A 26763-nucleotide genomic window follows, 5' to 3' on the forward strand; every position below is an offset into this window, starting at 1 on the left:
TCCCTCCTGGGGTCCGTCCCCGGTGGCTTTGTGCCAGCCCTATTGTTGGACACTATTTGTTACAGAAAGTTAGCTTTAATGCCGTTGAGATTTAATTCCCGGTTTACCCAAACGTCTCATTTCTCTTTCCACTTAAGTCACCCAGTATAAAAATAGACTTTATTTAGTTTCTCTCTGTTGACAAAATGATTCCTTTTGAAGCTGAGATCAGGAATGAGTCATCTTAGTCCTTTATTTTCCTCCCTGCCTCTTATTTCCACACGAGAGGCCTGGTGCGCCAATTCGTGCAGGGGTGGGGTCCCGCCCATAGGGCAGTGTGGGGGGAGGCTGCGGAGGCTGAGGGGGGCGGGAGGTTGGGGGGCCGTTGGGGCCCCATCCGGAGACTGGCCTTCGCCGTGTGCGTCACAGCCACAGGTCCTGGGGGAGTTGTGGTTGCTTGGCTCTTATATATACAGTTGAGCCCTTTTCCCTAAGCTGTGCCTTGCCCATTCTTTCCAGAATTGCCTCCATAATTGAATGCTTTTGGATTCTTTGATATATCATACTTTGGTAGTGGTGGAATTAACATTTAGCTTAAAATGATCATTTCTAAACAGTTCATTTTAGGAGTTTCAAGATCAGGTTTAGAAGCTGAGGATCATGATCCTCATGAACTGTGTTTAGACATCATCGTCTTCAGTTCTGTAGGACTGTCACCACCAGGATTCCATGCCAAGAAGTCGACTTATTCATTAGTGGCAATCCGAGGCTTTCATAGGAGGGGCACTTCTCTGTTCCTTTCTCACAGGGTTGTTTTTTTTTTAAATTTCTTTATTGATTAAGGTATTGCATATCCCACCATAACCCCCCCTGACCTCCCCCACTCATGCCCTCCCCCCTGTTGTCTGTGTCCATTGGTTAGGCTTATATGCAGGCACACAAGTCCTTTGGCTGATCTTTCCCCGTACCCCCACCCTCCCCTACCTTCCCTCTGGGGTTTGACGGTCTGATCCGTGCTTCTCTGTCTCTGGATCTGTTTTTTGTTAATTAGTTTGTGTTCATTGTATTCCATAAATGAGTGAGATCATGGGATATTTGTCTCTCTCTAACTGGCTTACTTCACTTAGCATAATGTCTCACAGGGGTTTTATAGAAGGTTTTCTTTAAATTAAAAAAAATTCCTGATGAATTTCTAGTTCTAACTCACTTCACTAGAGGAACTTGGAACTGTTTATAATGTGCTGATTTAACCCAAAGGAAAATACCTTCTAAGAAATTAGAACTGGTTTCTAGTGTCACTACTTTATTTGGAACAAGTCAAGGTCATTGGTTCCATGATTATGGACTCCTCATTTGTGAATGAAAATAGTAATAACTTGGGCCCACTGAAGAGGAATATTGCTTAAACATTTTTAATACTTGGTTAAATATTATTAGTTATCAGAATACTGTATGTCATGGCTTTTGAATAGTCTATATTTTGTACTAGAGGCCTGGTGCACGGATTTGTGCACCAGTGGGATCCTTCAGCCTGGCTGTGGAGGGACCCCCGGAGGGCTCCAGGGCACGTCTAGCCCCTCTCACCAAGCCCTGATTGTCTGGACCCCAGCAGCAAGCTAACTTATCAGTGGGAGCGTCTGACCCCTGGTGGTCAGTGCACGTCATAGCGAACAGTCGAACGGTTGGACACTTAGTATATTAGGCTTTTATGTATATAGACCCACTGCACGAAATTCATGCATGGTTGGGGTCCCTAGCGGCTGCTGGCTGCTGGGCAGGGCCTTCCTTCATTCCGCACCGCCCTCTGGTGGTCTGCACATGTCATAGCGAGCGGTTGAACTCCTGGTCAGTTGAACTCCCGAGGGGACACTTTGCATATTAGGCTTTTATATATATAGATACTTCCTAAGCAGTTCATGGATTAGCCAGTGACCGATAGCCAGCAGAGTAACCCAAACTCCATTGGCACTCAGTTAAGGAATGACTTGCCGAAGCCAAGGCAGATAGAGAACAGCTGGGCTTCTACGTGACCATGTTCATGCTACTGAAGCCCAAAGTCACCAAGAATCACTAACCTTCTGGGCATTGCTCATCATATTAGATTCTACATGTGAAACATCTCCAAAAATAAGTTTTAACTATATATGTAACATTATTTTTAAAATAAGCATGCTCATTCACAGACCATTTTCTTGAGCCTCTTCTATGTGTCAGACATTTAGAGGTATAGATGCAAAGTATTTCAGTCCTATCCTTGAGCTCAAAGTCTAGAGAGGAGATAAAAAATAGGTTAATTATTAAGCATCATAATAGATATAGAGATATGTAGCGTCATAATAGATATAGAGATATGAACAAGTGGTGTGGGCTCTTGACAAGCATAGCAGGTAAGGCTAAAGAAATGGTGAAGTTGCTCAGCTGGTGTGGCTCAGTGGTTGAGTGTTGACCCATGAACCAAGAGGTCATTGGGTCGATTCCCAGTCAGGGCACATGCCCAGGTTGTGGGCTCAATTCCCAGTGGGGGGTGTGCAGGAGGCATCCAAATGATGTTTCTCTCTCATTGATGTTTCTATCCCTCTCCCTTCCTCTCTAAAAAAATCAATAAAAACATCTCTATATGTAAAAGCCTAAGCGGTTGTTTCGACCTGTTGACCAGTCGCTATGGCACGCACTGACCACCAGGGGGCAGACACTCAACGCAGGAGCTTCCCCCTGGTGGTCAGTGTGCTCCCAGAGCACCACTCAGCCAGAAGCCGGGCTCACGGCTGGTTAGTGCAGCTGCGGCAGCGGGAGCCCCTCTCTACTCCTTGGCAGTGCTCCCAAGTGGCGGTGGCAGGCACAGCGAGCGGCATGGTGCCCAGCTTGGGCTCCTCCCTGGCTGCCTGCCGCTTGGTGCACTGCTACATCCCCCAAGGGGTCCTGAATTGCAAGAGGGCGCAGGCCAGACTGAGGGACCGCCCCTCCCCTTTGCATGAATCCGTGCACTGGGCCTCTAGTATTTTATAAGAAGAAAGAAAGAAATGGTGAAGTTGCCACCTAGGGATTATTGGGTTTTGAAGGATGAGTTTATCAGGCTATAAGGGAGGTTCCAGTCAGAGCAAAGGCATGTGGTCATAAGAGGGGTTGCGCCATGAGGGTGTGATGTAGCATCCAGTGTGGAGAAAGTATAGGGCTAAAGGGAATTCGTTGAAAAATAGGTCCAGAGATTGGATTGGGCAGTGCTGAGAAGGGCCTTGTTTGGCCACAGTAGGAACCTTAAACTATAAGCAGTAGGAAATGGTTAGTTAAAGACTTTTAGGCAGAAAAGCAGTGGAATCAGCTTTGTTTTTTAGTAAGTGAGTTCTGGTAATTCTGAACGATAGGGAAGAGATGGTGCTAGGGAGATAGTGCAGGAGCTTCTGTGATGGAGCTCCTAGTGAGAATGAAGAGGATGCGGACTGAAGCAGTGGACTGAAGTTTCTAGATGGTGTGGGTAGGCTTTGTATGCCTTGCATATATGGGGGGGGGGGGGCGAGGAAAGAAGAAATCAAGGATGACTTGCATTGTAGCTTGGGAGTTAGTTGTGGGCTGATAACCAGAAATCAGAACTTTTGTGCATCCGTGATTGCTTTTCACTGAGGCTGCATGTGAAAGCTACACATGTATCTAGTGTTGCTGCTATCCCAGACATTTATGAAACTTTTTGGCATAACATCAGATTAAGTGTAGAGATCATATAAGAGAAACACATTATATTATAGTCACATCTTATTTTGGGGAAAAAATAGCTTTATTCAATTTGATCATATGGACTTGGCTTTGAATAATTTGTGGGGCTTTTTTCTTCCAAAAATTCAAATTCATTTTCAGCAGACAAATATTTTTATTACCGCTGAGGGTTTTAAATAGAATATGATGCAAACTCTAAAGACCTTGGGGAGACCAATGAAATATTAGTATCTTCCATATATGTGGTACATTACAGTTTAGAGAATGCTTTCCCGTATATTTTCTCATAGAACCCTCTCAGCACCAGTGAGGCGAGTAATATCAATAGCATTTTATAAATGAAGAAACTGAAGCCCAGTGCCGCACTAAAGTTACACAACTTACACAGACCTAGAACTCCATCGGGCTTTTTACTTTGTCCACTGTTCTTTCTACATTGCTGTTGTTGCCCAAACCAGAGAAGTTGCAAAAATGATTTGAGCAATGATCACATTTGGGGGTAATGCATTTAGAAGGGGACAACACTAAATAGAGATGATAATCCTAGGCTTGTTAATTAAACAATAAAAGAAAGGACTACTATTACTTTCTAGCTATCACATGTAAAGTACTATTTCTGGGTGGGAAAAGATCTTTTCAGAATTTCTGGTTTCACATGAAAGGCAAGGATGATAAATACTTTTGTCACATCAAATAAAGTTACGGCGTTTGTGCAGCTGGTCTCTGTTAGAGCCTGTGGAAAGTTGACTTTGGTATTTGTCTGGGAAACAATAGCACTAGACAGAGAGAGGCTGTAGATTCCAGCCCACATCTGCAAGCTCTTGCTGGGGGGCCGAGGGACTGGACTCGCCTGGTGTGAGGAATGCGAGCCCTGCAGCTTCAGAGTCACAATTACTTCAATTGAAAGAGATTTGTTCCCACTTCTTTCTTTCTGGGAGCCTTGGATACACAATGTCCGTATTCACCTCTTGCCTCCAAAGCTGGAAAGAGGGAAGAGCTGAAGGAAGTGTTGGTTGGATTATTTGTCCTTCACATTATGGGTCCTTCTCGTTTCCTAGTGTAAGAATGAGGTTCTTGAAATGTTGATGCACCTCCTCTCAGTAAAGGGCGGATGATCGTGAGCTTGTTTAGACCACGGGGTCTTGATAAATCCATATCCCTTTGGTGCCTTGACATAGTGGAGACACAGTGAACCTCTGCAGAGTCAGTGTATTTACATTTCAGTCCCAGAGCTTCATTCTGATAACTTTCTTAAGTGCTTTTGGAAAGATTTGATACAAGGTGAGTGAAGGGTGTAGTCATCATACTGTGTAAACCCTGGGTCAGTGCAGTTCCTCTTCAGGTAGCATGTCTGGGCACATTTTAGTCTCAGACTTGAAATGTAGCAGCTTTTTTTAGTAGAAAACTTGTGTGTCCTCTTCAAGTACCTGCCCTGCAGGTAGTAGAGAAGGCTTTGTGTTCCCATATTTTTGCAGTGTCATAGGAGACTTTTGACTTGGAGTTCATCCAGGTTGTTAGGAACTTGATGTGCTTCCTAATGAGAACTTAGTATTTAGGGCCCTCCCTGCACAGACCCCTGTCTCCACCTCTTAACCCTCTTCTTGCAGAGGGGTCGCTGGTAGCTCAGCTGTGTGCTGGGAGTTGCCAGGGGCTTACCCTGGTCTTTTTTTTTTATTTTTAAATTTTTTAAAAAACTCATGTCTTAACCATCACCTCCTTTAAGACCTAACTTAAAAAGTCACTTTCTTTATACACTGATCATTTTCTACTTTGTGTTGTGTTTAGCCAAAACTTTATTTTGCATTTGTAAGTGAGATTTGTGAACATAATCTCAAGGACACTGATACTATCATTGCTTCCCTGTTATGTTTAAGTTTCCCCTCAACTCCGAAGTCTATACAGCGCGGAAGCAGAGAAGGCTCTGGGAGGGTCCAGCGTGTGCATTGACTCTGGCTTTCTTGTCTTGCAGACCTGTTGGCCGTTATTGCCTCCATGGCCACCTCAGTCCTCGGCTCTGTATCAGAAAGTAAGTTTATAAATTTGTGGATATTATTATTTTTAAAAAATATATTTTTATTGATTTCAGAGAAGAAGGGAGAGGGAAAGAGATAGAAACATCAGTGATGAGAAGGAACCATTGGTCGACTTGCCTCCTGCACGCCCCCCACTGGGTGTTGGGCCCACAACCTGGGCATGTGCCCCTGACTGGGATCAAACCTGGGACCATTCAGTCCACAGGTCGACACTCCACCCATTGAGCCAAACCAGCCAGGGCTGTGGATATATTATTAATTTTTCTCCCTCAGGGAAAAGCAGTAGATTTTTGGCTTAGATTTTGGGGATACGTATGAAAGCAAGACATTGTACATGGTTGGCTGAAAATACAGTGATTGAGGTCACTATTTTTCTCATCTTGTAGTGGAAGGAAAGGAAAAAAATATTTCTTTGGATTCTGGCCGATGTGGCTTCGTTGGTTGGAGTGTTATCCTGTACACCAAAAGGTGGTGGGTTTGATTTCCATCAGGGCACATGCCCAGATTGTGGGTTCAGTCCCAGGTTGGGGCGCATGCAGGAGGCAACCGATCAATGTTTCTCTCTTTCCCTCCCTTCCTCTCTGTAAAATCAAATTTTTTTTAAAGAGTATTTCTTTGGTCTTTTAAAAATTTTCCTCACGTTCAGCTTTTCTGTTGTATTTAACTCCATTGATTTAATCCAATTCTTGATTCCTTCCTTGATAACTAATTATTTTCTGATTAGTCTTTCTTTAATGCTTTTTTTTTCTTGTAAACTTTAATTTCGGGCAGGAATTAATTTTTATATTTTTCTCTGCTATATTCATTTCTAGTCTATTGACTTCAACAGTTGCCTCTGTTATATTTTTTTTAACTTTTAATTTTGGAAATGTACATTCAGAAAAGTTTGAAGACTAATACAGTGAAGGTCTGTATACTGTATATTTTAGGTTGTGCCATGTGAAATTGGTATTTCTGTAGGTCTAACCTGGTCTAATATTGGTAATTTAATGTGGTTCATTATATATTTAATTTTCGTTATCATTTTCTCTGAGTTCTTTGCAATTGAGTTGCAGGGATCGTGACGCTTTACTTGTAACTACTCATAAGAACAAGAACATGATCTTATATAACACGGTATAATTATACAAGTGCAACTATCAGTTCAGGAAATTTAACACTGATGTACGTTTATTCCCTATACAGTCCATTTTCAGATTTTCTATTTGTTCCAAATAATGTACTTTATAGAAATTTAGTTCGCCTGTTCCCATCCAGGATCTCACGCATTGTATTTGGTTGTCATGTTTCTTTAGTGTCTTTGAATCTGGAACTGTTTCTTAGCCTCCGTTGTCTTTTATGACATCGACAATTTGAAGGATAAGGGCCAGTTGCTTTGAGGAGTGTCTGCCAGGTTGGGCTTGTCTGATTGCCCTATGAGTAGTCAGGTTACCCATTCCTGGCAGGAGGAGAATGTGAGTGATGTGTGCAGCCTCCGTAAATTGGAAGAGGGGCACATGAGGCCATTTGTCTTATTATCAGTGATTTCAACTTTGATCATTTGAATAAGGAAATGTCTGCTAGGCTTTTTTCCAATCTGCAGGTACTGTTTTTTTCTTTTGTAATTAGTACGTAATCTCTGGGAAGATACTTCTCTGAGGGGGATGGAGTCATGCTAAGTGTAGGCACATAATCAGTTATGCTGTTGACATAGCTGTTTAACTGTTAATTTCAGCCCAGTGACAAGGGAAACGAAGAAACTCATTAGAGGCACTGAGCTGAATGCAGTTCTTGATTTTTGTGAACCTGATAGGGAATCTTGAGCCAGTTGAGCAGGTGAGAATGTGTGAGGCAGCACGTGTGGCCTGGGAAAAGGGCAATCCATTTATGTAAATGGTTTTGAAATATTATGTTTGCCCTGATGCTTAAACACAAAGCAGTGGAGCTTCTGTTGGTGGACCTGGGCGTGGGGGGATGAGAAGAAGATTATCCTCTGATATAACCTCATTGGGTGGTTGAGGGTATTAATAACTGAGTCAAACTTGGCATAAAGATAAGGTGAGTGGTTGAACATGTTTTCCTTATACAGTGTTTCATCCAGCCCAACTTACCTTTTTTGATTTTTAACTTTTTGTTATATAAAAAAATTTAAACCAACTTTACTTTTTTATTTTTTAAACCAACTTTACTTTTAATCATTTAAAAACCTTCTGGTTTGCCCTAGCCGGCTTGGCTCAGTGGATAGAGCATTGGCCTGCAGACTGAAGGGTCCCAGGTTCGATTCCGGCCAAGGGCACATGCCTGGGTTGTGGGCTCCATTCCCAGTGTGGGGTGTGCAGGAGGCAGCCAATCAATGATTCTCTCTCATCATTGATGTTTCTCTCTCTCTCCTTCTCCCTTCCTTTCTGAAATCAATAAAGAAATATATTTAAAAACCTTCTGGTTTCATTTTAGTGCTGTTCCTTTGGGAACCTCAGCCAAGGAAGAGATGGAGAGATTCTGGAGTAAGAATGCTGGTTCAAACCGCCCTCTGTCTCCTCATATCACTATCTACAGGTAAGGGCTCTGGGACCAGGGAACCTAGCAGGTGAGGGCGAAAGTGCTGGACTGGCCCATGGCCTCCCTGGTTGTTTCCCTCAGGCCTTTTATAAAAAGACTAGAGGCCGGGTGCACAAAATTCGTGCATGGGTAGGGTCCCTAGGCCTGGCCGGCGATAGGGGCTGAGTGGGGCCTTCCGGCTGCTGGCCAGGGCCTTCCTTCGTTTCGCGCCACCCCCTGGTGGTCAGTGCTTGTCATAGCAAGCGATCATCGAACTCCGGGTTGAGCTCTCAAGGAGACACCTTTTATATATGTAGATGGCTAAATTCTATCTTTTGGGCTTATAAGGGTAATCTATCCTACAGAGCTCCCATTTGGAAAGTCCTGGTAAGTCAAAATGTTGTCCATCAAAAAAAAAACTACAAACTATTTTGAAGCAATTTCAAATTTGCCTAAATGTTGCAGAAATAGTACACAGAGTTCAAGTATACCTTAAATGGGATTCACAAGGTGTCAGTATTTCTGAGGGCTTTAAAACAAGTGCAACCCTGGTTGGTGTGGCTCAGTGGTTGAGTATTGTCCCATGCACCAAGAGGTTGCTGGTTCAGTCTCGGTCAGGCCACATGCCTGTTTGCAGGCTTGATCCAGTAGGGGGTGTGCAGGAGGCAGCTGATCAATGATTCTCTCTCATCATTGATGTTTCTATCTCTCTTTCTCCCTTCCTCTCTGAAATTAGTAAAAATATATTTTAAAAAAACATTAAAAATGTGCTACTTAAAAGAAAAATGAACAAGTGCAGAGAGGATGATGCAGTTTCTATTACGTCTGTAACAAGTTAGCACAATTGTGGCTTACAGCAAACATTGATTATTCAGCGGTTCTGAGGTCAGAGTCTGACAACGTCTCCCTGGGCTAAAGTCAAGGTGTGGGCAGTGCTGGTCCCTTCTGGAGGTTCCAGGGCAGAATCACTTCCTGGTCTTTTCCAGCTTCTAGAAGCTGCTCTGAATTCCTTGGCTTGTGGCCCCTTCCTCCATCTTCCTAACCAGCAGTGATGGGTCAAGTTCGTCTTCCATCAACACTTTGACCTGCTTCCATTTCACATTCTTCCCTGACTGTCCTCTTCTGCCACCCTTGCAATTACATTGGGCCCATCCAGATCATCCAGGGCGGCCTTCTTATCTGAAGGTGAGCTTGGTCTGCAGTCCTACAATACTAGGGAGGTTGTTATCTGCCTTCCATCGTCCCTTAATACTTGCCTATGTGCTTCCTGAAATCAAGGACTCTTCATTGTGCAGTCATCCCAGCCAGACGTTAACGCCCGACTGGCGTGGTTCAGTGATTGAGGGTTGACCCCAAAACCAAGAGAGCACTGTTTGATTCCCAGTCAGAACATATGCCTGATTTTGGGCTCAAACCCTAGAAGGGGACGTGCAGGAGGCAGCCCATCAATGATTCTCTCTCATCATTGATGTTTCTATCTCTATTCCTCTCCTTCCTCTCTAAAAATCAATAAAATCATTTAAAAAAAAAGAAAGTTAACATTGATCCAGTCAGCATCCAATCATCAGGTTCCACACATATTTTGCTGGTTGTCCCAGTAATGTCCTATATGTAGGTCCACAACCCCACCAGGCCATGTATTGTTCAGTGGTCTTTTTAACCTCCCTCAGGATGGAACAGTTTTTAGTTTTCCTTATCTTTTATGACCTTGACATTTTTAGAATGTTGCTTATTTTAGGTTTGTCTGACGCATTCTTGTGATTTACACATTATGGGCAGGACTACCTCTGAGAGATGATGTGCTCTTAATCTATGTTTCTGGGGAGGCACCTGGTGGTTTAGTCCATTACTGCTGATGCAGACTTGCATCATAGATTAAGATGTGTCTGCTAGGTTTGTGTTATTAATACTGAGTTTGTGGGGAGATACTCTGAGGCTATAAATACTCTATTTCTCACCAGACTTTTACCCACCTGAATCGTTATTACTATGATGGTTGCCAAGCAGTGGTTTTTCTAATTCCATCATACCTTCTCGATTCATTTATTACTAGGGTGAGGCTTGCTTTCTTCATTGGTACAGACTCAAGGATTCGTAAAAGGAAAAACTCATTCATAGCTCCTCCACTTTTGTGAAACCAAAAAGAAAACACCACAGTTTCTTCTCAATGTCACCAATGTTTAGGGTTTTCCCCCACACCAACCAGTTTTCCAATTCTGGGCACCAATTGGACCTTCTGTGATCTGAACACTACCTACCTGACAGTATGACACTAACTGTCTGAAGTTAGCGAAGGCCCCACAGGTTAGGGCTCAGTCCCACATGACTGCCCCACTTCACATAGGTTGAGACCTGTATTCTACTGGCCAGGATCAGTCGGCTTCCCAGGATCCCTGCCTTGGGTTCAGTGATTTGGGCTCACAGAACTTGGAAACGTCTACTTACATGAACTCACTTGTTATAAAGGATATTACAAATGATATCGGTTCCTGTGTGTATATAGTTCCTGACCTGAAGATGTATTTAAATCTAAAAACTCTCCAGCCCTAGCCGGTTTGGCTCAGTGGGTAGAGCGTTGGCCTGCAGACCTAAGGGTTCCAGGTTCGATTTTGGTCAAAGGCATGTATCTCAGTTGCAGGCTCAATCCCCAGCCCCAGGTCGGGGCACTTGCGGGAGGCAACCAATTGATGTGTCTCTCTCACATCGATGTTCCTTTCTCTCTCTTCCTCCCTTCCATTCTCTCTAAAAGTCAATGGAAATATATCCTTGGGTGAGGATTAACTACAACAGCAAAAAAAAACCACACACAAAAACCAAAAAAAAAACACACCTTCTCCATGGAGGCTTCATCATATGGGCATGATCATTTAGTAATGCAACCTCAAGCCCCTTCCTCTTCCTGGAAGAAGGTGGGGTAGGGCTGAAAGTTCCAAGCTTTTAATCATGGTTTGGTCTTTATGGTGACCAGCCCACATCCAGAGTCACTTCATTAGAACAAAGGATGCTCTTACCACCCAGGAAATTCCAATGGATTTAGGGACTGTGGGTCAGGAGCCAGGGTCAAAGACCAAATGTTAGGACAAAAGATGCTCCTGGCGCCCTGCTACTCGGGAGATGGTAAGGTTTTAGGCGCTCTGTTTCAAGAACCAGAGCAGAGAGGAGAGGTAGAGGTAGGTAGATGCCCATAGGGTTACACTGTTGCGCTCATCTGTTTTGATGTTGAGGTTGTTCCAGACTTGGCCAGTGGGCATTCTTCAGGGTGGTCCTGTGAAATCAGGACCTGGTGCTAGATGTGCTCATTGCTACCAGCTGTCCTTGCTTCTAGACCCTGTCAGTAGATAGAGCTAGGGCACGTGTGTGCACACACAGCATGCATGTACATGTGTGTCTGTTATCCGTGTCCTCAGAAGTAGCACTGATAGCTGTAATGCCAGTGTCTTCCCGAAGATCTCCTTTCTGGCTAACCCAGTGCAGCGAGCGTCCTGAGCGCTGCTGCCCTCTTTCCTTGTGTTCTTGCCAGGGAGCCTGGCCATTCTTCAGCCACCTCCACACATACCACAGCCCTTCAGACTTTCCCAAGCCGGATTCCAGAAATAGTTCTGATTGCAGAAATTGGACGAATGTCCAATATTAAAACAGAAGGATACTGATAAGTGATCTCAATCCTTACTACTTTATGGTGAAACTTTTTCTTAAGACATAAAAGATTTGGGGAGGATTATAATGATAAAGAACTCTTCAAATTATTCTGAATCTATATTTAAAGCCCTGGCCTTTCTTCATGGGTCATACAACAAATGTAGTGGGCTGGTGAGGTGAGTCTTATCCGTTTGTCCTGTTTTGAAATTCTAGACACACTTGTGGAAAAAAGAGAAATAGCAGTGAACAGGGGGTTGTCTCCAAGGTGACATGTCTGGGAAAGACGCCCAAGAAGTCTGGAGTCAGAGTTCCTATTTCTAAGTTCTGGAGTTTTTTTGGAGGAGGCATGAAGTAAATGGTTGAGTTAGCAGTTTCTGAAGCACTCTTTAGTTCAATATATTGAGTCAGTTTATCAAAGCAAAAGTGTATATAGGGATTAAGCTATCAGGAGAAAATGAGTTCTTCAAAAGGATGTTAGAAAAAAATTTTAGCCCGGCAGGTGTGACCTCTTCCCATGCACCAAGAGGTCACCGGTTCGATTCCCGGTCAGGGCACATGCCCAGGTTGCGTGCAGGAGGCAGCCAATTTCTGTTTCTTTCTCCCTCTCCCTTTCTCACTAAGCATTAATGAAAACATAACGTTGTATGTCAACTGTAATTGAAAATAAAATTTAAAAAAACAGGAGTTCAAGGATGGTTGTATATTATATGAAACAGTGGATAAATAAATCTCACTTAGGTTTCCTTCTACTTCAGTTTTATGCCTGGAGAAACGGAAGGCCCCGGGGTTGTATTCTAGTGACTATTTCCTAACTGTGCAGGTTTATTAGTGTCTTTGACCTTGTTGCTTCTCTTCATGAAAGGAGGTGCTTGCGTTGCCATTCATGCCTCTTTTCAGCTCCGTCAGTGGTACAGTCTGGTCAAAGGGAAGGCTGCTGCTTAAAGAGATCAGTGCTCTTATTTAAAAACGAGAACGTGGACACACATGAATGTGAAAGCTGATTGTTTCTGTTTAAATACTGCCTGTTTCCACAGTGGTTTCTGTTCTCTTGGCAAGAGTGGACTCTAGTGTGGTGTCATCTTCTCCTTTTTTTTTTTTTGTTAATCCTCCCCAGAGAATATCCTGTTGGCTTTTTTTTATAGAGAGTAGAAGGGAGGGGTAGAGACAGAGAGAGAGAGAAACATCGATGTGAGACATATCAATGGTTGCCTGCAACATGCACCCCGACCGAGGCCGGGTTAGAGCCTGCAACCAAGGTACGTACACTTGACCAGAATCGAACCCACTACCCTTCAGTCCATGGGCTGATGCTCTAACCCCTGAGAAAACTGGCTAGGGCTCATCTTTTTTTTTTTTTTTAAGTTTTTTTTTTTACAGAGAGGAATGGAGAGAGATAGAGAGTTAGAAACATCGATCAGCTGCCTCCTGCACACCTCCTACTGGGGATGTGCCCGCAGCCAAGGTACATGCCCTTGGCCGGAATCGAACCTGGGACTTTTCAGTCTGCAGGCCAACACTATCCACTGAGCCAAACCAGTTAGGGCTAAAGTATGTTTTTTATTGGTTTCAGAGAGAGGGAGTGACAGGAAGAGAGAGAGAGAAACATCAATGATGAGAGAGAATCATTGATGGGCTGCCTTCTGCACAATCCCTACTGGAAATCGAGCCTATGAACCTACAACTGGGGGATGTGTCTTGACTGGGAATTGAACTGTGACCTCCTGGTTCATGGGTCAACACTCAACCACTGAGCCACACTGGCCAGGCTAGGGCTCATCTTTTCCTTTTTTCAGTTGCTTTTATGTTTCTTTGCAGTTGGTCTCTTCCCATGGCGATGTCCATTGGCCACCGCGGCACTGGTGTTGCCTTGAGTGCAGGTACGTATGTCTGTTTTTGTGCACGCACACATCACACACACATGCACACTTCTGTGAATAACTTTGCTGTTTCTTTAGCTCCAGGCACTGCCTTCCTTGCAACTCAGCAACTTGATTTAGAGAAAACGATGAGTCTCTTTTAAGCTTATTGTTCATTCATTGCTTTAACAATTAATTATGAGTTTCCATTATGCTCAGGTTCTTTGCTTAGGGATTTTAAAATCATCCTTAGCACATCCTGCTGGCATATTTACTGAAATCACAGTGCAGAGATAGAAATGTAATAGAGATGGGCTGGCTGACTGAAAGTTGTCCCAACATAATCTGAGGTCAGTCATCAGCCTTATTCTTACGGAGACTCAGTTTTAGCCCCATTCCTTGTCACCCAGAATTGATCAGGCCCAAGGACTGACTCACTCTCCAGTCTCACTGTCTCAGCTACAGACCACAGTGTCTGCCTGTTTGTGTGATGTGAATATAGCCCCGGGGTGATTGTACCCTGGTCTTAGTTCATCCTTTTCCGGTAGTGAGGTTTGTTACAGGTTCTGGGATTGGATGCATCTTTCCACAGGAGGGAGATAGTTTGTAAGAGGATCAGCTGTGTTTTAAACATTCTCTGCTGGAGATATGCTCATAATATTTTTGTTTTTCATAATATGCTCAGGGTTCTTCCTAGGCTTCTTTTGTATTTATTTATTTTTAATCCTCACTGAGGATGTTTTTCCATTGATTTTTAGTGAGTGGAAGAGAGAGGGAAAGACAGAGAGAGATGTTGATGTGAGAGAGACACATCAATTGGTTGCCTCCTGCACAGGGAGGAGCCTGCAACCAAGGTATGTGCCCTTGACTGGAATTGAACCCGGGACCCTTCACTCTGCAGGCTGACGCTCTATCCACTGAGCCAAACCGGCCAGGGCTCCTAGGCTTCTGAGGACTATTTTACTGAAGTGGTTGTGGTCATCAGCAAGGCTGGTGGCTTCAGTGTAGGAGTCCTGCATTTAGGGAGCTGCAGCTGAGACAGTGGCAGAAGTTATCTAAAGCCACGTCTCTGCTACACGCAGCCAGATTCGTTTTGCTGGTGACGAGGTGAGGATGGGCACTCCCAGCTAAGATTTGATGCTGTCATTCCTTGGGCTGGGGAAGGGACGGAGTCCTGGCATAAGGATAACTGTGTCGCCTGGGAATCCGGGGATGGTTTCTGGTGGTTAACCTACTTGCACTGAAATAACTGGATACATTCAAGATTAGGCTATTTCAACTATAAGTTCATCATCGCTGTATTTCTGCTTGCTTGAGTCTTGTCATTATTAAATGGATGCTTTCTGCTTAGTGGGGGGTATTGATGAGCAACCTCACCCTGCAAGCACTGGGAGAACAAGAGCAGCTTATTTCTCAGGCTGTAGTTCCCTGTGTTGCCTAAGCGTATCTATCACCACTGAATGGAAACAGTCTGATCATGGCCTCTGATGATAAAGTATTTGTTTGCTGAAATTAAATATATTTTTTTCACAACTGTACTTAGTAATTACTTGTTTTTTTTGTTTTTTTTCTTTACCCCTTTGAATGACCATGTAGTCAGCATGTATCCTGTTCTTCCCGGTTCTCCCTGGCTCCAGGGCGGGAGGTAGTAGCTGTTCTCTGTGGCAGCAGCCCCCATGTTCCCTCCAGTGCTGAAGGGAACAGAGGTCGCCAGGTGGATGACTTAGGCGACTTCGTCAACTCTCTGAACCTCAGTTTATTCCTTATAAAATGGCATATTAATAATGCCTCTCCCAGAATTGATGGGATTTCAAGAAACTAGACTCTGGATGTTGACTTACAGGAACAGGGATGAGAAGCACGATCAATTTAATAGCAACAGCCTCTCGGAGAGCGATGTGCACTGGCCAGATGGCAGCGAGGCGAGGCTCATTTGGCCTGAAATGAATCAGTCCCAGCAACGTGATCTTTGCATGTTGTGGCTCGCTTCCAATTTATTTTTCACACATCAGCAAGAAAAAAATTTATAAAAAATATTTTTGAATCATGTCAGGCTTAGAATCTTCTATTTTTACTGTTCTATTACTATTATTTGCCTTTCCTCTTAGATTGAAATTCAGGCCTCCACCGCTGCCTAAATGCCCCACCTAATCTGCCCCCTGACACCTCTCTGCCTGAGCCCCCCTTGCTCTCTGCTCCCTCCTCACAGGCCCTCAGGCCCCGGGCGCAGAGCCGCTGCGGGTTTCATTCCCAACCTGTGCCATGCGTGGTTAGTTTCCTCACAAAAGTGTCATCTCGATGTGCTTTGCTTGCTGCCATATCTGCAGTAGCTTCTATTTCTAGATCTATTGCTAATTTTTAGTTTCATAGCACTGTCCTTCATAGTTCTTATCACACTGGTTGTTTCTTTCATAGTTTTTATTATATAACTAGAGGCCCAGTGCACGAAATTTGTGCACGGGGGGTGGGGTGGGGTGGGGAGAGTGTCCCTCAGCCCAGCCTGCACCCTCTCCAATCTGGGACCCCTTGGGGGATGTCCAACTGCCGGTTTAGGCCCAGTCTCAGTAGAATCGGGCCTGAACCCGCAGTTGGACATCCCTCTCATAATCCAGGACTGCTGGCTCCTAACCGCTTGCTTGCCTGATTGCCCCTAATCGCTTCTGCCTGCCAGCTTGATCACCCCAAACTACTCTCCCCTGCCAGCCTGATTGACGCCTAACTGCTCCCCTACCGGCCCGATCACCCCCAACTGCCCTCCCCTGCTGGCCTGGTTGCCCCCAGCTGCCCTCCCCTGTTGGCCTGTTGGCCCCCAACTGCCTTCCCCTGCCGCCATCTCCTGACAACGTGAGGGTGGCCATCTTGTGATGATGTCATGCAGCACCATCTAGGCTTTTATTATATAGGATTTGTAATTATTTTGTTTGCTTAATTCTTATAAATTTGTCTCTTATTAGACTGTAGAGAGTGGGGCCTGCGTCTGTCTTATTTACACTACATACGCTCTAGCACTTAGGAAATCTTTATTTACTAAATGAGTAAATAAGTGGATGTTTGCATGCAGTGTCCTTTCAGAAAGAACTGTTCATTCCTCCTACCTTCTAATTAATCTCCGGTTACACATTGGAAATTGGGGAATGCTATTAATAGCCTCTCCCCTCAAGGGTGGAGGAGTCTAAGGAGTAAGACAAGTGTTACTATGCACTGTGATAACTTTAATAGAGAGGAGACCCCAGGGGAGAGGCCAGCTGAAGGAGTGGGGGAGCTCGAGGGAAGGATGAGTTGAAAGGTCATGACAAGGAGGTGGAGGAGGGCATTCCAGTAGAGAAGTGACCTTAGCCACAGGCCTAGGGATGGGAAGCGCCAGTCGCTGGAGTGATGACTAGGGCTGCTGCTGGAGAGCAGGGCTGTGGGAGAGAGAGCGGAGTGGCCTTGGTCTGCACGCTGGGACTTGGTCCTGTGGCCGTGGGAGTCGGAGAGGTTCCTGCTCTCGTTTCTTCCAGCAGCAGAGCAGCTGGCCGAGACAGGAGGTATTCGTTCAGACTGTAGAGACTTGGCGGCCCATGTAAAATTCCAGAAAGCATGTTGAACTTGAAAAGAATGGTGACACTAGTTTGACTTTAAAATAGAATTTATTGAAAAAGAACTTTACAAACAATTCTTTAAAAGATAGAAAGAGGTGGCTAGTAACACCCTTCCATTGCTTAGGTTCTGTGGGGATTGATATACTCATGATTTTTCATAGTGAAGATGGTGTGGAAATCTGGATGAGACTAGGTAAATTCCTTGAGAACGGCAGGTGAGAACTGAGGGAGACGGAAAGGGTAAATTAGCATGATGAACAGATAACAATAAAAGGAGTGACTAGGAAAAGCAGACACGGTGCTGAACAGTAGGTGTGCAGGGGAATGGAGCTGTAAACGAACTGTGCTCTGGACGCAGGTGCTCCAGCTTGTTGGGTGCTGTCAGAGCCAGCTCAGACGTCACCTTGGTGGTGGCTGGTGGGCAGCTGTGATGGGCTCTCGTGGTTGTCTCCTCAGGGGTCTCTCTTTTTGGCTTGTCGGCCCTGTTGCTCCCTGGGAACTTTGAGTCTCATCTGGAACTGGTGAAGTCCTTGAGTCTGGGGCCGGTGCTGATCCATTCAGCCAAGTTTGCGCTCGCCTTCCCTCTCATGTATCACACCTGGAACGGGATCCGACACTTGGTAAGTTCATTGAGATTCGGGCCTTTCCCGGGTGAAGGGAGTGGAGAGGCTGGGAGGGCTCTCTCCTTCGTTGTCTGGGTTCAGTACTGTTCTGAGAGTTACTTGTGCTGGGCCTTTGCTCAGGGGGTTCCTGGGCAGCTCTGCTGGGGACAGAGCTGAGCAGTGTTAGGCCTGACAGTTTTCAGAGGGTTGTTACTATAAGAGAGCCCTGAAGCCAGGCCATCCATCTGGCATGGAAGACATATTTCCTAGACCAGTGGTTCTCAACCTTCTGGCCCTTTAAATACAGTTCCTCATGTTGTGACCTAACCGTAAAATTATTTTCGTTGCTACTTCATAACTGTAATGTTGCTACTATTATGAATTGTAATGTAAATATCTGATATGCAGGATGGTCTTAGGCAACCCCTGTGAAAGGGTCGTTCGACCGCCAAAGGAGTCGTGACCCACAGGTTGAGAACCGCTGGTCTAGACAAAGATGTGGTGCCTCCTGGCTCAGGCACTGTTGCAGGCTCAGGGATTCCATTGTGAGCCAGAGGAACATGGTTGCTGCTTTCAGTCTGACATTCCTGTCAGCCCAGAGTGAGGTGTGGCTGGTGTCAAAATACACTGACTTTTGTATCTTTGTTGTTGTTCATCCTCACCCGAGAATATTTTCTATTGATTCTTAGAGACAGTGGAAGGGAGGTGGAAAGACAGAGAGAGAGACATTGATGTGAGAGAGACACCGATTGGTTGCCTCCTGCACTCGACCCCAACCACGGCCGGGGATTGAGCCTGCAACTGAAGTACGTGCCCTTGACCAGAATCAAATCTGGGACCTTCAGTCCACGGGCCGACGCTCTATCCACTGAGCCAAAATGGCCAGGGCTGACTTTTGCTATCTTGACATTGAATTGCATTACCTGTTTTTGGTCTTTGTTTATTTTTCACTACTGGAGAAAACAAGGCCATTGTTAACAGAAACTGGGTGCCTAGGATGCCAGGGTTTCTTTTATTTCTTTTTTTTTTTTTTTTTGGTTAATTCTCACCCAAGGATATTTTTCCATTGATTTTTCGGGAGAGTAGAAGAGAGAGGGAAAGACAGAAACATCGATGTGAGAGAAGCACATCGATTGGTTGCCTCTTGCATGGGAGGGTGGGGAAGGGCGGGGGGACTTAGGTTGGAAGGAACCTGCCACCAAGATATGTGCCCTTGACCGGAATCAAACCTGGGACCCTGTGGTCTGCAGGCCGACGCGCTATCCACTGAGCCCAACCGGCTAGGGTGGATCCCAGATTTCAATATTGGGTTTAGGAATGTTTTGATGGCCTGAGAACCTTGGGGTCAGTTTAGACTTGTGTGTCTTCTTTATAAAGAAGATCACTCCCTCCTCCAGCACCTTTGAGATTTCGAATTCTGTGTCTCCCCACCCCTAGTCTTGCTTCCTTTCCCAGGAAGACAAATACAGTTCAGTCTGGTTCCCCGTTAGCCGGAGCCATCTGTCACATGGATGCTTTTGCCTGAATTGACCTTTTATAGCTTCCATGTCAGAGTCCAGAGACAAGCACTTTGTGTGTTTCAATCGTGTCCAATAGACAGTTTAAAAGAATAGAAAAGTGGGAGACAAATGACTGTAAAGGTCAGTGTGTCTGTCGGCTGTTCTGGGACAGCGCTCAGCATCATCAGTGATGGCTTTACCTCCCTGGACTTCCCCAGAGCAGAGCCCTCAGGAGCACTGACCAGCTTCCTCGGCACGGCCGCCGGGCGGGGCCTTGCATCTGTGGGCTTTCCTCTCAGTCTGGGGGGGGTGGCGGGTAAAGAATCTCAGAACGAAGGTGTGGTTTTTTGTGTTTTTTTAAAAATCCTGGCTGATTCTGATTTTCTTTTAGAGGGAGGGAGGGAGGAGAAGGAAGGAAAGAGAAACATTGATGTGAGAGAGAAACATTGAACCCTCGACCTTTTCTTGGTGGCAGGACGCCGCCGAGCCACCGAGCCAGAGAGTGTGGCTTTCCTTCGCCTGTACATCTGCCGTCACTTTTCTCTTAGCACGTGCGGCTCTGAGTGTGGAGCAGGCGTCTGTTCTGCGCAGCCAGGACTCTTGTCCCCGAGCTGATGCCTGGTGCTCCGGAGAGCACCTTCCCGCCCGCCCAGCAGGGCTCACACTGTGAGACTGGGCCTGATGAATCTGATCTGGGAGAAGCTGTTTGGGGCTGGGGGGGGGCATCCTTTCGGTTTTCTCTGAAGTGCTGCTAATTTAGTCACTTTTACTTGTACATTCAGAGTGTGGGCGGGTGTGTGTGGGGCAGTCATGTGGGAAAGTGTGGAATCTGAAGACCTTCCTTTCACCATAAGGGATCCATCCTTCAGCAGCTCAGAGCACAATGTGTCAATTCCCTGGGGCACGAGAGAGTCTAAGTCAGTGTTTTTAAATTGTGGCTTTGACCCAATGGGTAGAAAACCAATTAGTGGGTTGCTACCAACAAAAAAAGAAAGTTAAGTGGATTATTACACATAGAATGTAGCACATGGTGATTATAAGTATTGTTTTTTATTTCATGAACTTTTTCTGTGCCGATATTAATAAAATTTAGTTGAGTACATTCAGAGACCTGGTCGGCTCTATGAAGGCGTTCCTGAGCGGGCAGCATCGCCTCCAGCAGCTGGGGGGGTCTCCAGGGGTTGTGTCAAGGGCAAGGTTTTTATAGGAAGAACGGTCCGGCAAGGGAGGTGTTGACAGAAGAAAAGAAAGGGTTGTTTTTGGGTCAGGGCAGGTCTTCTCTGGGTAGAGGAGGAGGTTTTATCCTGCAGATTGTCTCTTTTCTGTGGGGGATGGAGAGGCCCAGGTGCCAGGTGGCCTTCCTGGTGCTGACCAGCGAGTTCCAGGTGGTTGGCTGAGAGGGTGTTTCTGGGAGTCTGTGGCTCCTCCTTTAACATAATAAGTAGGTACTAATTAAAAATATATTTCTTGCCCTGGCCAGTGTCGCTCAGTGGGTTGGGCATTGTCCCAGGCACCAGAAGGTTGCCGGTTTGATTCTGGGTCAGGCCACATGCTCAGGTTTCAGGTTCGGTCCTCGGTAGTGATGTGCAGGAGGCAGCTGGTCAGTGTGGATGTTACACTCTCATTGACGTTTCTGTCCCTCCCTCTCCCTTTCTCTCTAAAAATCAGTACAAATATTTAAAATACATATAAATATTTTTTCTTAGTGGGGGGTCACAGTCAAGACAAAATTGAGAAATAGTGTTCTAGATTCCAAAGAGTCTTTTCTAGATGCTAGTTAGGCCTCAGGGCCGATAGCCCTTCTCCAGAGGGCTCTGTGTGACTGTCTCTGGGAGATCATGCCTATGAAATCCCCCTTTTGGAGACTCACAGTGCACATCCATGAATTGCTGGGAAGTCTTGCAGTTAAATGTTTACCAAGTTTATCTGACCACACCCCTTCCCCCAGCCCTTTTAGCATTCTGAGGGGGAGGGGGGTGTCTCGTAACCCTTTCAGCATTCTGAGGAGAGTTTTTGAAAGAACGCACTTTGGGGAACGTTGCTTTTGTCCTGTCCTCACGGGAAAGCTTTGTTGATTCAGTCTGGAAACTTTTGCCCACAGGGCGCGGGTGCCTTTGCTGGGCTGGGCTGCAGGGGTGGGCACCCCGTGGCAGCGGTGTGGAGAGGGAAGGGCTTTCCCTGGAAGCCAGCTGGAGGCTGCTGCCCGCCAGGTGCAGTTTCCCTCTGAGAAGGGGGTTGTGGCCTTGAACAGGGTCCTGATTGCTGAAATGCTTTCTTTTTCCTTTTTCTGCAGATGTGGGACCTGGGAAAAGGCCTGAAGGTCCCGCAGCTGTACCAGTCCGGGGTGGCTGTCCTGCTCCTCAGCGTGCTGTCCTCGGTGGGGCTGGCCGCCATGTGAAGAGCTCCGCCCCAGCTCCTCCTCCCCCAGATGATTAGTTCCTTGATTTCCTCAGCTCTCGCCTGTTCAGACCTGTGTGCTTGCACTGTCCCTGGAGCTCAGCTGTGAGAAGGGTCCCAGGGCCCCCTTGTTTCTAGATGGGGTGCTGCAGCAGCTCCCTCTTCCTGCCCCCGCTTGCAGCCTGCTCGGGGCCTAGGAGCCCTTATTCTCTCCATATTGGGCCTTGATTTGTGCTGAGGGTCAGCTCTTGGCTCCTCTTCCTGAGACGGTGGAAACAAAGCCAGCTCTGTGGCCTCTCCCATGCCGACTGGGAGTGGGGCTCTGGGTGCCACTGCCTGTGGGTTGTGGCTTAAAGGACAGTTCTGTTCACTGGTCAGACCCAGGGTCCTTAGCCCCCACATGGTGAGGAGTTAGCCTGTCCCGGCCAGAGGGAGAGAGAGAGGGTGAGTTGGCTTTTGAAGCAGGTGCTTTGGGGAGAAGATAGTTTTGATACAAGAGAAAGATCCAGAAAAGTATGGCTGAACCTGTTAAGGGTTATTTCTTTTCCTTGCAATTCCAGAAAAACAAGCTTCTAATTGTCATGTTTTCTAATCGACATTCATGTGACATCTTTTTCTGAAATTAATTAAAATACTAATTTTGTCTTTGACTCTTCCTTGAAATCTAGAGAAACCAAGAGAATGGCGATGAGGAGGAACCAGTTCCCCCCTTCCCCCTGGTCGCAGGCATTTCTGTCCCCCAATCTGACCTCTCTCAGGAGAGAAACAGTCTGTTTTGCAGCTGGGAAGGTTTTCAGGGACTCAGTACAAGCAGCAGAGATGTCCTGCCACGCAGGCGCCTCCGAGAAGGAAGGAGTGTTGGGAGGACTCACTCCCTCCTGCTCGATGACGCCAGCTTGGGTCCGAAGCTCCTCTGCCAGGGATGGGACCTGCTGGGACGCTGGGTATTGGACGGAGAAGACATGAGAAGTCGTGGGCATAGAAGAGAGTCTTTATTGTAGCCCAAGTAGCTATGGCTAACAAGGAGCCATCTGACAAAACAGTTCTTCAAAGCAGTCCCAGAAGCAGGCAGCCGCACCCGGCTGGTGAACAATGCATCCTTCCCACAAAGCAGCCTCCCGCGTAGGAGCAAGTGTCTGAGCCAGCGCCTGGGGCTCACAGCACACCTGTTCTGCAAGCAGCCATTAGAGCCAGCTACCTGCTGGTCAGTCACACGGCTTATAGCAACTTAGACCAAAGAGGCTGCTCCAAATAGTGGCCTCAGATTCTAGACGAGCACGCTGCGCAGTGCACAGTGAGTGTCCTTGGGGTGCTCAGGAGGAAAATCCGGGTGTGGGAGTGGGTGCTGTGATTCCGACCGACTTCTGGCCATTTCTGGAGTGTAACCAACTTGGTCCTTATACACATGTGTCCCCCAAGCCTTTGTCATGTTTCCCCCTTCCCCCAACCCTTCTGGTTCTTGGTGATAAGAGGCAGGAGGGAAAAATCAAAATCAGTACAAGAGTCAACAGTGGCGATTATTTTCCAAATTCACCTTTATTCCTGTCATTTCCCTGACGGGCTCTTACTTCACTCATCTCTAGATAGGCTTCCTCAGTGGGGCCCGCGGAGTCCCAGTTTGCGTTCCTGGCCCGGCTTGAGTAGGACCCACCCTGGTCCTACGTGCATGGGCTTCTGGGTGGGCACTTGGGAGCGCTGGCTGGGCTGAGGGGACCCGGAGTGTGACCTGCTGAGGGGTGTGCACTTGGGGGTTGATCTGGGGAACTGAGGTCTGTGGCTGGGGACCTTGGGATGATGGCTGGACTTGGTGCTTGCTGGACAGAGTTCTGGGGTTTCTTCTGACTGGCTGGGTCCTGGGGCTGTCGGGTGGAATAGAAGAGAGCCTGGTCAGGCCTAGTCATTCCCGATCCAGAGGATTCTAAGTGTCTCTCCCCACACCATGGGCCAAAGGTCGGGTTCCAAACAAGAAGAGTTAGAGCTGATGCGCTGACCCTGGGGAGGTCAGATGGCCTTGTGCTTGGGGGCAGATGTGCTTAGCTCAGCCCTTAAGCACCCAGGTGCTGAGGGACTACACGGCAAGACAGATGGTTAGAGGTCCCTCTGCTGGAGTAGCAGAGGCATAACATTGTGGGGTTGAAATTGAGACGCTGGGATTGGAGGTTAGGTGGGATGAGTAGGTACCTTGCCCAAGATTTCTGGACGAAGCCCATTGGAGGCCTTGAGTAAGTCAGGATTTTTCTGGATCCATTTGGTGAGGGAGGCAGCACCAGCAGCTGTACGGGACGTCAGGGTCACCCGAGCAGGGGGTATCTTCAGAGGCATCTCCCAGGTGCCCATGAAGGAACCCCAAGGACTTGCCTAAAAGGAAGAAGCAGGACTTCTCACTCCTGGCAGTGGCAGACCCTGTATCCATCTGGTTTCCATCCTTTTCCTTTGGGACTGGGTGGCAATGAAACAAGACTGGAAGTGAGCCCCTCCCCCCACTCAGTGACCCTGTTCCGTGGCCTGACCTCTGCTGGCTTCACTTCTGCGCCCTCGGGCTGTTTGGCAGCGTGCCCACCGCAGAAGCATCACCGCCGTGGGCATCCGTTTTACACAGGTCACCCATAGTGCAGGGACCTGGTGCTAATACCCTGCCCTGTGGGTAGACTGGCTGGCAGCTTGGGGGCACTCGTGTTCCAGTGTGAATGAGACCGGACTTAACTTCCCAGGCAGCAGGAGGCCGAACCTTCCCCAGTGCTCCAGTTGTTGGTAAGAATGGAGGCGAGTGTCTCACCTTGGAACGGGGCACTGAAGGCAGCAGATGGCCACGGTCGTTGGCGATAATCTGAGTGTAGCCTTCGTGGGAAGGAATGCTCTGGGGGAAAGTGGAAGAGAAGCGCTGGGAGAGTGGAGGGAGTATCAGGGCTTGAGTGAGGGCTGAGGGAGTGGAGGATGTGGGGAGAAGGCTGGTGGCAGTGAGTGACGTAGAAACATGTGGATACCTCTTTCGTTGGCTTGGCGAGACACCAGTTCTGCAGATACTTGGGTGAGAATGCTTTTTCGTACTGTGGAGAGAAAGTGGGGAAGCCCTCTGAGCTCCAAGCCCCGCCCGGAGATGACAGCCACAGAGTTCGTTGGATTAGAGGATCAAAGGCCTGCACTGCCTGGGGGGCGGTAAGAGGGTGTAGTTTGTTTGGACTAAATGTGTGTTGTCCTAATGGAGCCTCTAGCCCAGTGGTTCTCCACCTTCCTAATGCCGTGACGCTTTAATACAGTTCCTCATGTTGTGGTGACCCCCAACCATAAAATTATTTTCGTTGCTACTTCATAACTGTAATTTTGCTACTGTTAGGAATCGTAATGTAAATATCTGATATGCAGGATGTATTTTCATTGTTACACATTGAACATAATTAAAGCATAGTGATTAATCACAAAAACAATATGTAATTATATATGTGTTTTCCGATGGTCTTAGGCGACCCCTGTGAAAGGGTGCAGGATGTATTTTCATTGTTACAAATTGAACATAATTAAAGCATAGTGATTAATCACAAAAGCAATATGTAATTATATATGTGTTTTCCGATGGTCTTAAGCGACCCCTGTGAAAACGTCGGTCGACCCCCAAAGGGGTCGCGACCCACAGGTTGAGAACCGCTGCTCTAGCCACACGTGGCAGCTACTGAGCACTTGAAATGTGACAGTCCACACAGGTGCTTGTAAACAAAAAATACGCGGGATTTGAAGGCCTTGGTACAAAAAAGGGAACGTAAAACATTTTATTGTAACTTCTAAAATATTGGTGATTAAATGTTGAAATAATATTTTGAATTTATTGGGCTAAATGAGATTATTAAAATTAACCATTTTAAAACTTTTATGTAGCTACTAGGAAGTTAAACTTGCATTTGTGATTCACACTATCTTTTTGTTAGACCACGCTTGTCTAGACCAGCAGTCAGCAAACGCCGTGAGCCAGATCCGCCCGGACTGCTTGAGAGAGCGGAGAACGGTTTTTATAGATGAACATTTGCAGTTGATTTGAGAAAAGGGAACACTAAGTTTGTATCCCAATCAAGCAAAATGTTTCTCCCAAAAGAATCCATTCTTTTCATTAGCGTTATAAACAATGGTACTCAGTTGTTACACTCTGAATTTTGTGTTTTCTGTTGTTATGTAATCGTACTTTCTCATTTTGCCACTTGGCCCACAAAGCCTAAAATGTTTAGTTTCTGGCCCTTTACAGAAAATTTGCTGACCGCTGGTTTAGACCTTACAAGTAACCCAGAGATGCCCTTTGCTGGTCCCTGGGCCCTCCCTACCCTGAGGAGCTGGGAAATTCTCCCTCACCCCCTCTCAGCCAGCCCGCCGTTCAGTGACCAGAATTCTAGGGGAGGTGTCAGTCCAAAGGTAGAATTTTGAAGGCAAAATTAAAAACGTTAAAGAGATGGAAAAAGAGAACTTACCTGGCTGGCACTGTAGTTAGTGGCCATGATCCTGCGACTTCCTGCTGTTTACATTGGTTGCCTGGCAACTGCAGAAGGCTGGCCTTGGAGACAACCTCCCAATTAGCAGGCAGGCACCTTGGGCTCCTTACTCACTTCTTTGGAAGACACTACCCTGACCTTTTTTTCCTAGAAGCTAAGAGTATGTAAATGTGAGAAAATTAGCTGAATAGCAACCCTTTTTTTCTTTTTAAATATTTTTATTGACTTCAGAGAGGAAGAGAGATAGAAACATCAACGATGAGAGAATCATTGATTGGCTGCCTCCTGCACACCCCACACTGGGATCGAACCATGACCTCCTGGTTCCTAGGTCAATGCTCAACTGCTGAGCCACGCCGGATGGGCAGCAACCCTTTTCTTCTAGCATAACTGACCCCGCTTTTATCAACTTCCAGGTGGTCTTTGACTGGAGTGACAAGCCAGGGTCCCCCAGAGGTGTGTTCTTGGGCAGTGTGGTGC

General features: G+C 46.5%; 2 protein-coding genes across 2 annotated transcripts; one reads left to right on the forward strand and one right to left on the reverse strand.

The window, feature by feature from the left end:
• Nucleotides 1-5537: 5537 nt before the first annotated feature.
• On the forward strand, nt 5538-22454 carry SDHC (succinate dehydrogenase complex, subunit C, integral membrane protein, 15kDa). The gene is made up of 5 exons (XM_014528555.1): nt 5538-5713; nt 8154-8255; nt 13692-13753; nt 17770-17933; nt 21708-22454. Exons 1-5 carry the CDS (start codon nt 5553-5555, stop codon nt 21810-21812), a joined length of 594 nt encoding a protein of 197 aa, XP_014384041.1. The 5' UTR covers nt 5538-5552; the 3' UTR covers nt 21813-22454.
• On the reverse strand, nt 22354-26489 carry CFAP126 (cilia and flagella associated protein 126). The gene is made up of 5 exons (XM_005880471.2): nt 26263-26489; nt 24796-24858; nt 24588-24668; nt 23993-24169; nt 22354-23670 (listed from the first exon to the last, which is right to left on the reverse strand). Exons 1-5 carry the CDS (start codon nt 26287-26289, stop codon nt 23470-23472), a joined length of 549 nt encoding a protein of 182 aa, XP_005880533.1. The 5' UTR covers nt 26290-26489; the 3' UTR covers nt 22354-23469.
• Nucleotides 26490-26763: the final 274 nt, after the last annotated feature.

Source organism: Myotis brandtii, unplaced genomic scaffold (assembly GCF_000412655.1).
Source record: "Myotis brandtii unplaced genomic scaffold, ASM41265v1 scaffold64, whole genome shotgun sequence".
In the NCBI taxonomy this organism is placed as follows: domain Eukaryota; kingdom Metazoa; phylum Chordata; class Mammalia; order Chiroptera; family Vespertilionidae; genus Myotis; species Myotis brandtii.

What these genes read in the sequence shown, in the direction of transcription:
- SDHC (XM_014528555.1), top strand. Translation starts at nt 5,553, where the DNA reads ATGTTTAAGTTTCCCCTCAACTCCGAAGTCTATACAGCGCGGAAGCAG. An exon ending in CCTCATATCACTATCTACAG is followed by an intron (nt 8,256 to 13,691) that starts GTAAGGGCTCTG and finishes GTTTCTTTGCAG; the next exon opens with TTGGTCTCTTCCCATGGCGA. An exon ending in GGAACGGGATCCGACACTTG is followed by an intron (nt 17,934 to 21,707) that starts GTAAGTTCATTG and finishes CTTTTTCTGCAG; the next exon opens with ATGTGGGACCTGGGAAAAGG.
- CFAP126 (XM_005880471.2), bottom strand. Translation starts at nt 26,289, where the DNA reads ATGGCCACTAACTACAGTGCCAGCCAG. An exon ending in CTAACTACAGTGCCAGCCAG is followed by an intron (nt 24,859 to 26,262) that starts GTAAGTTCTCTT and finishes TTCTCTCCACAG; the next exon opens with TACGAAAAAGCATTCTCACC. An exon ending in TCGCCAAGCCAACGAAAGAG is followed by an intron (nt 24,669 to 24,795) that starts GTATCCACATGT and finishes ACTTTCCCCCAG; the next exon opens with AGCATTCCTTCCCACGAAGG.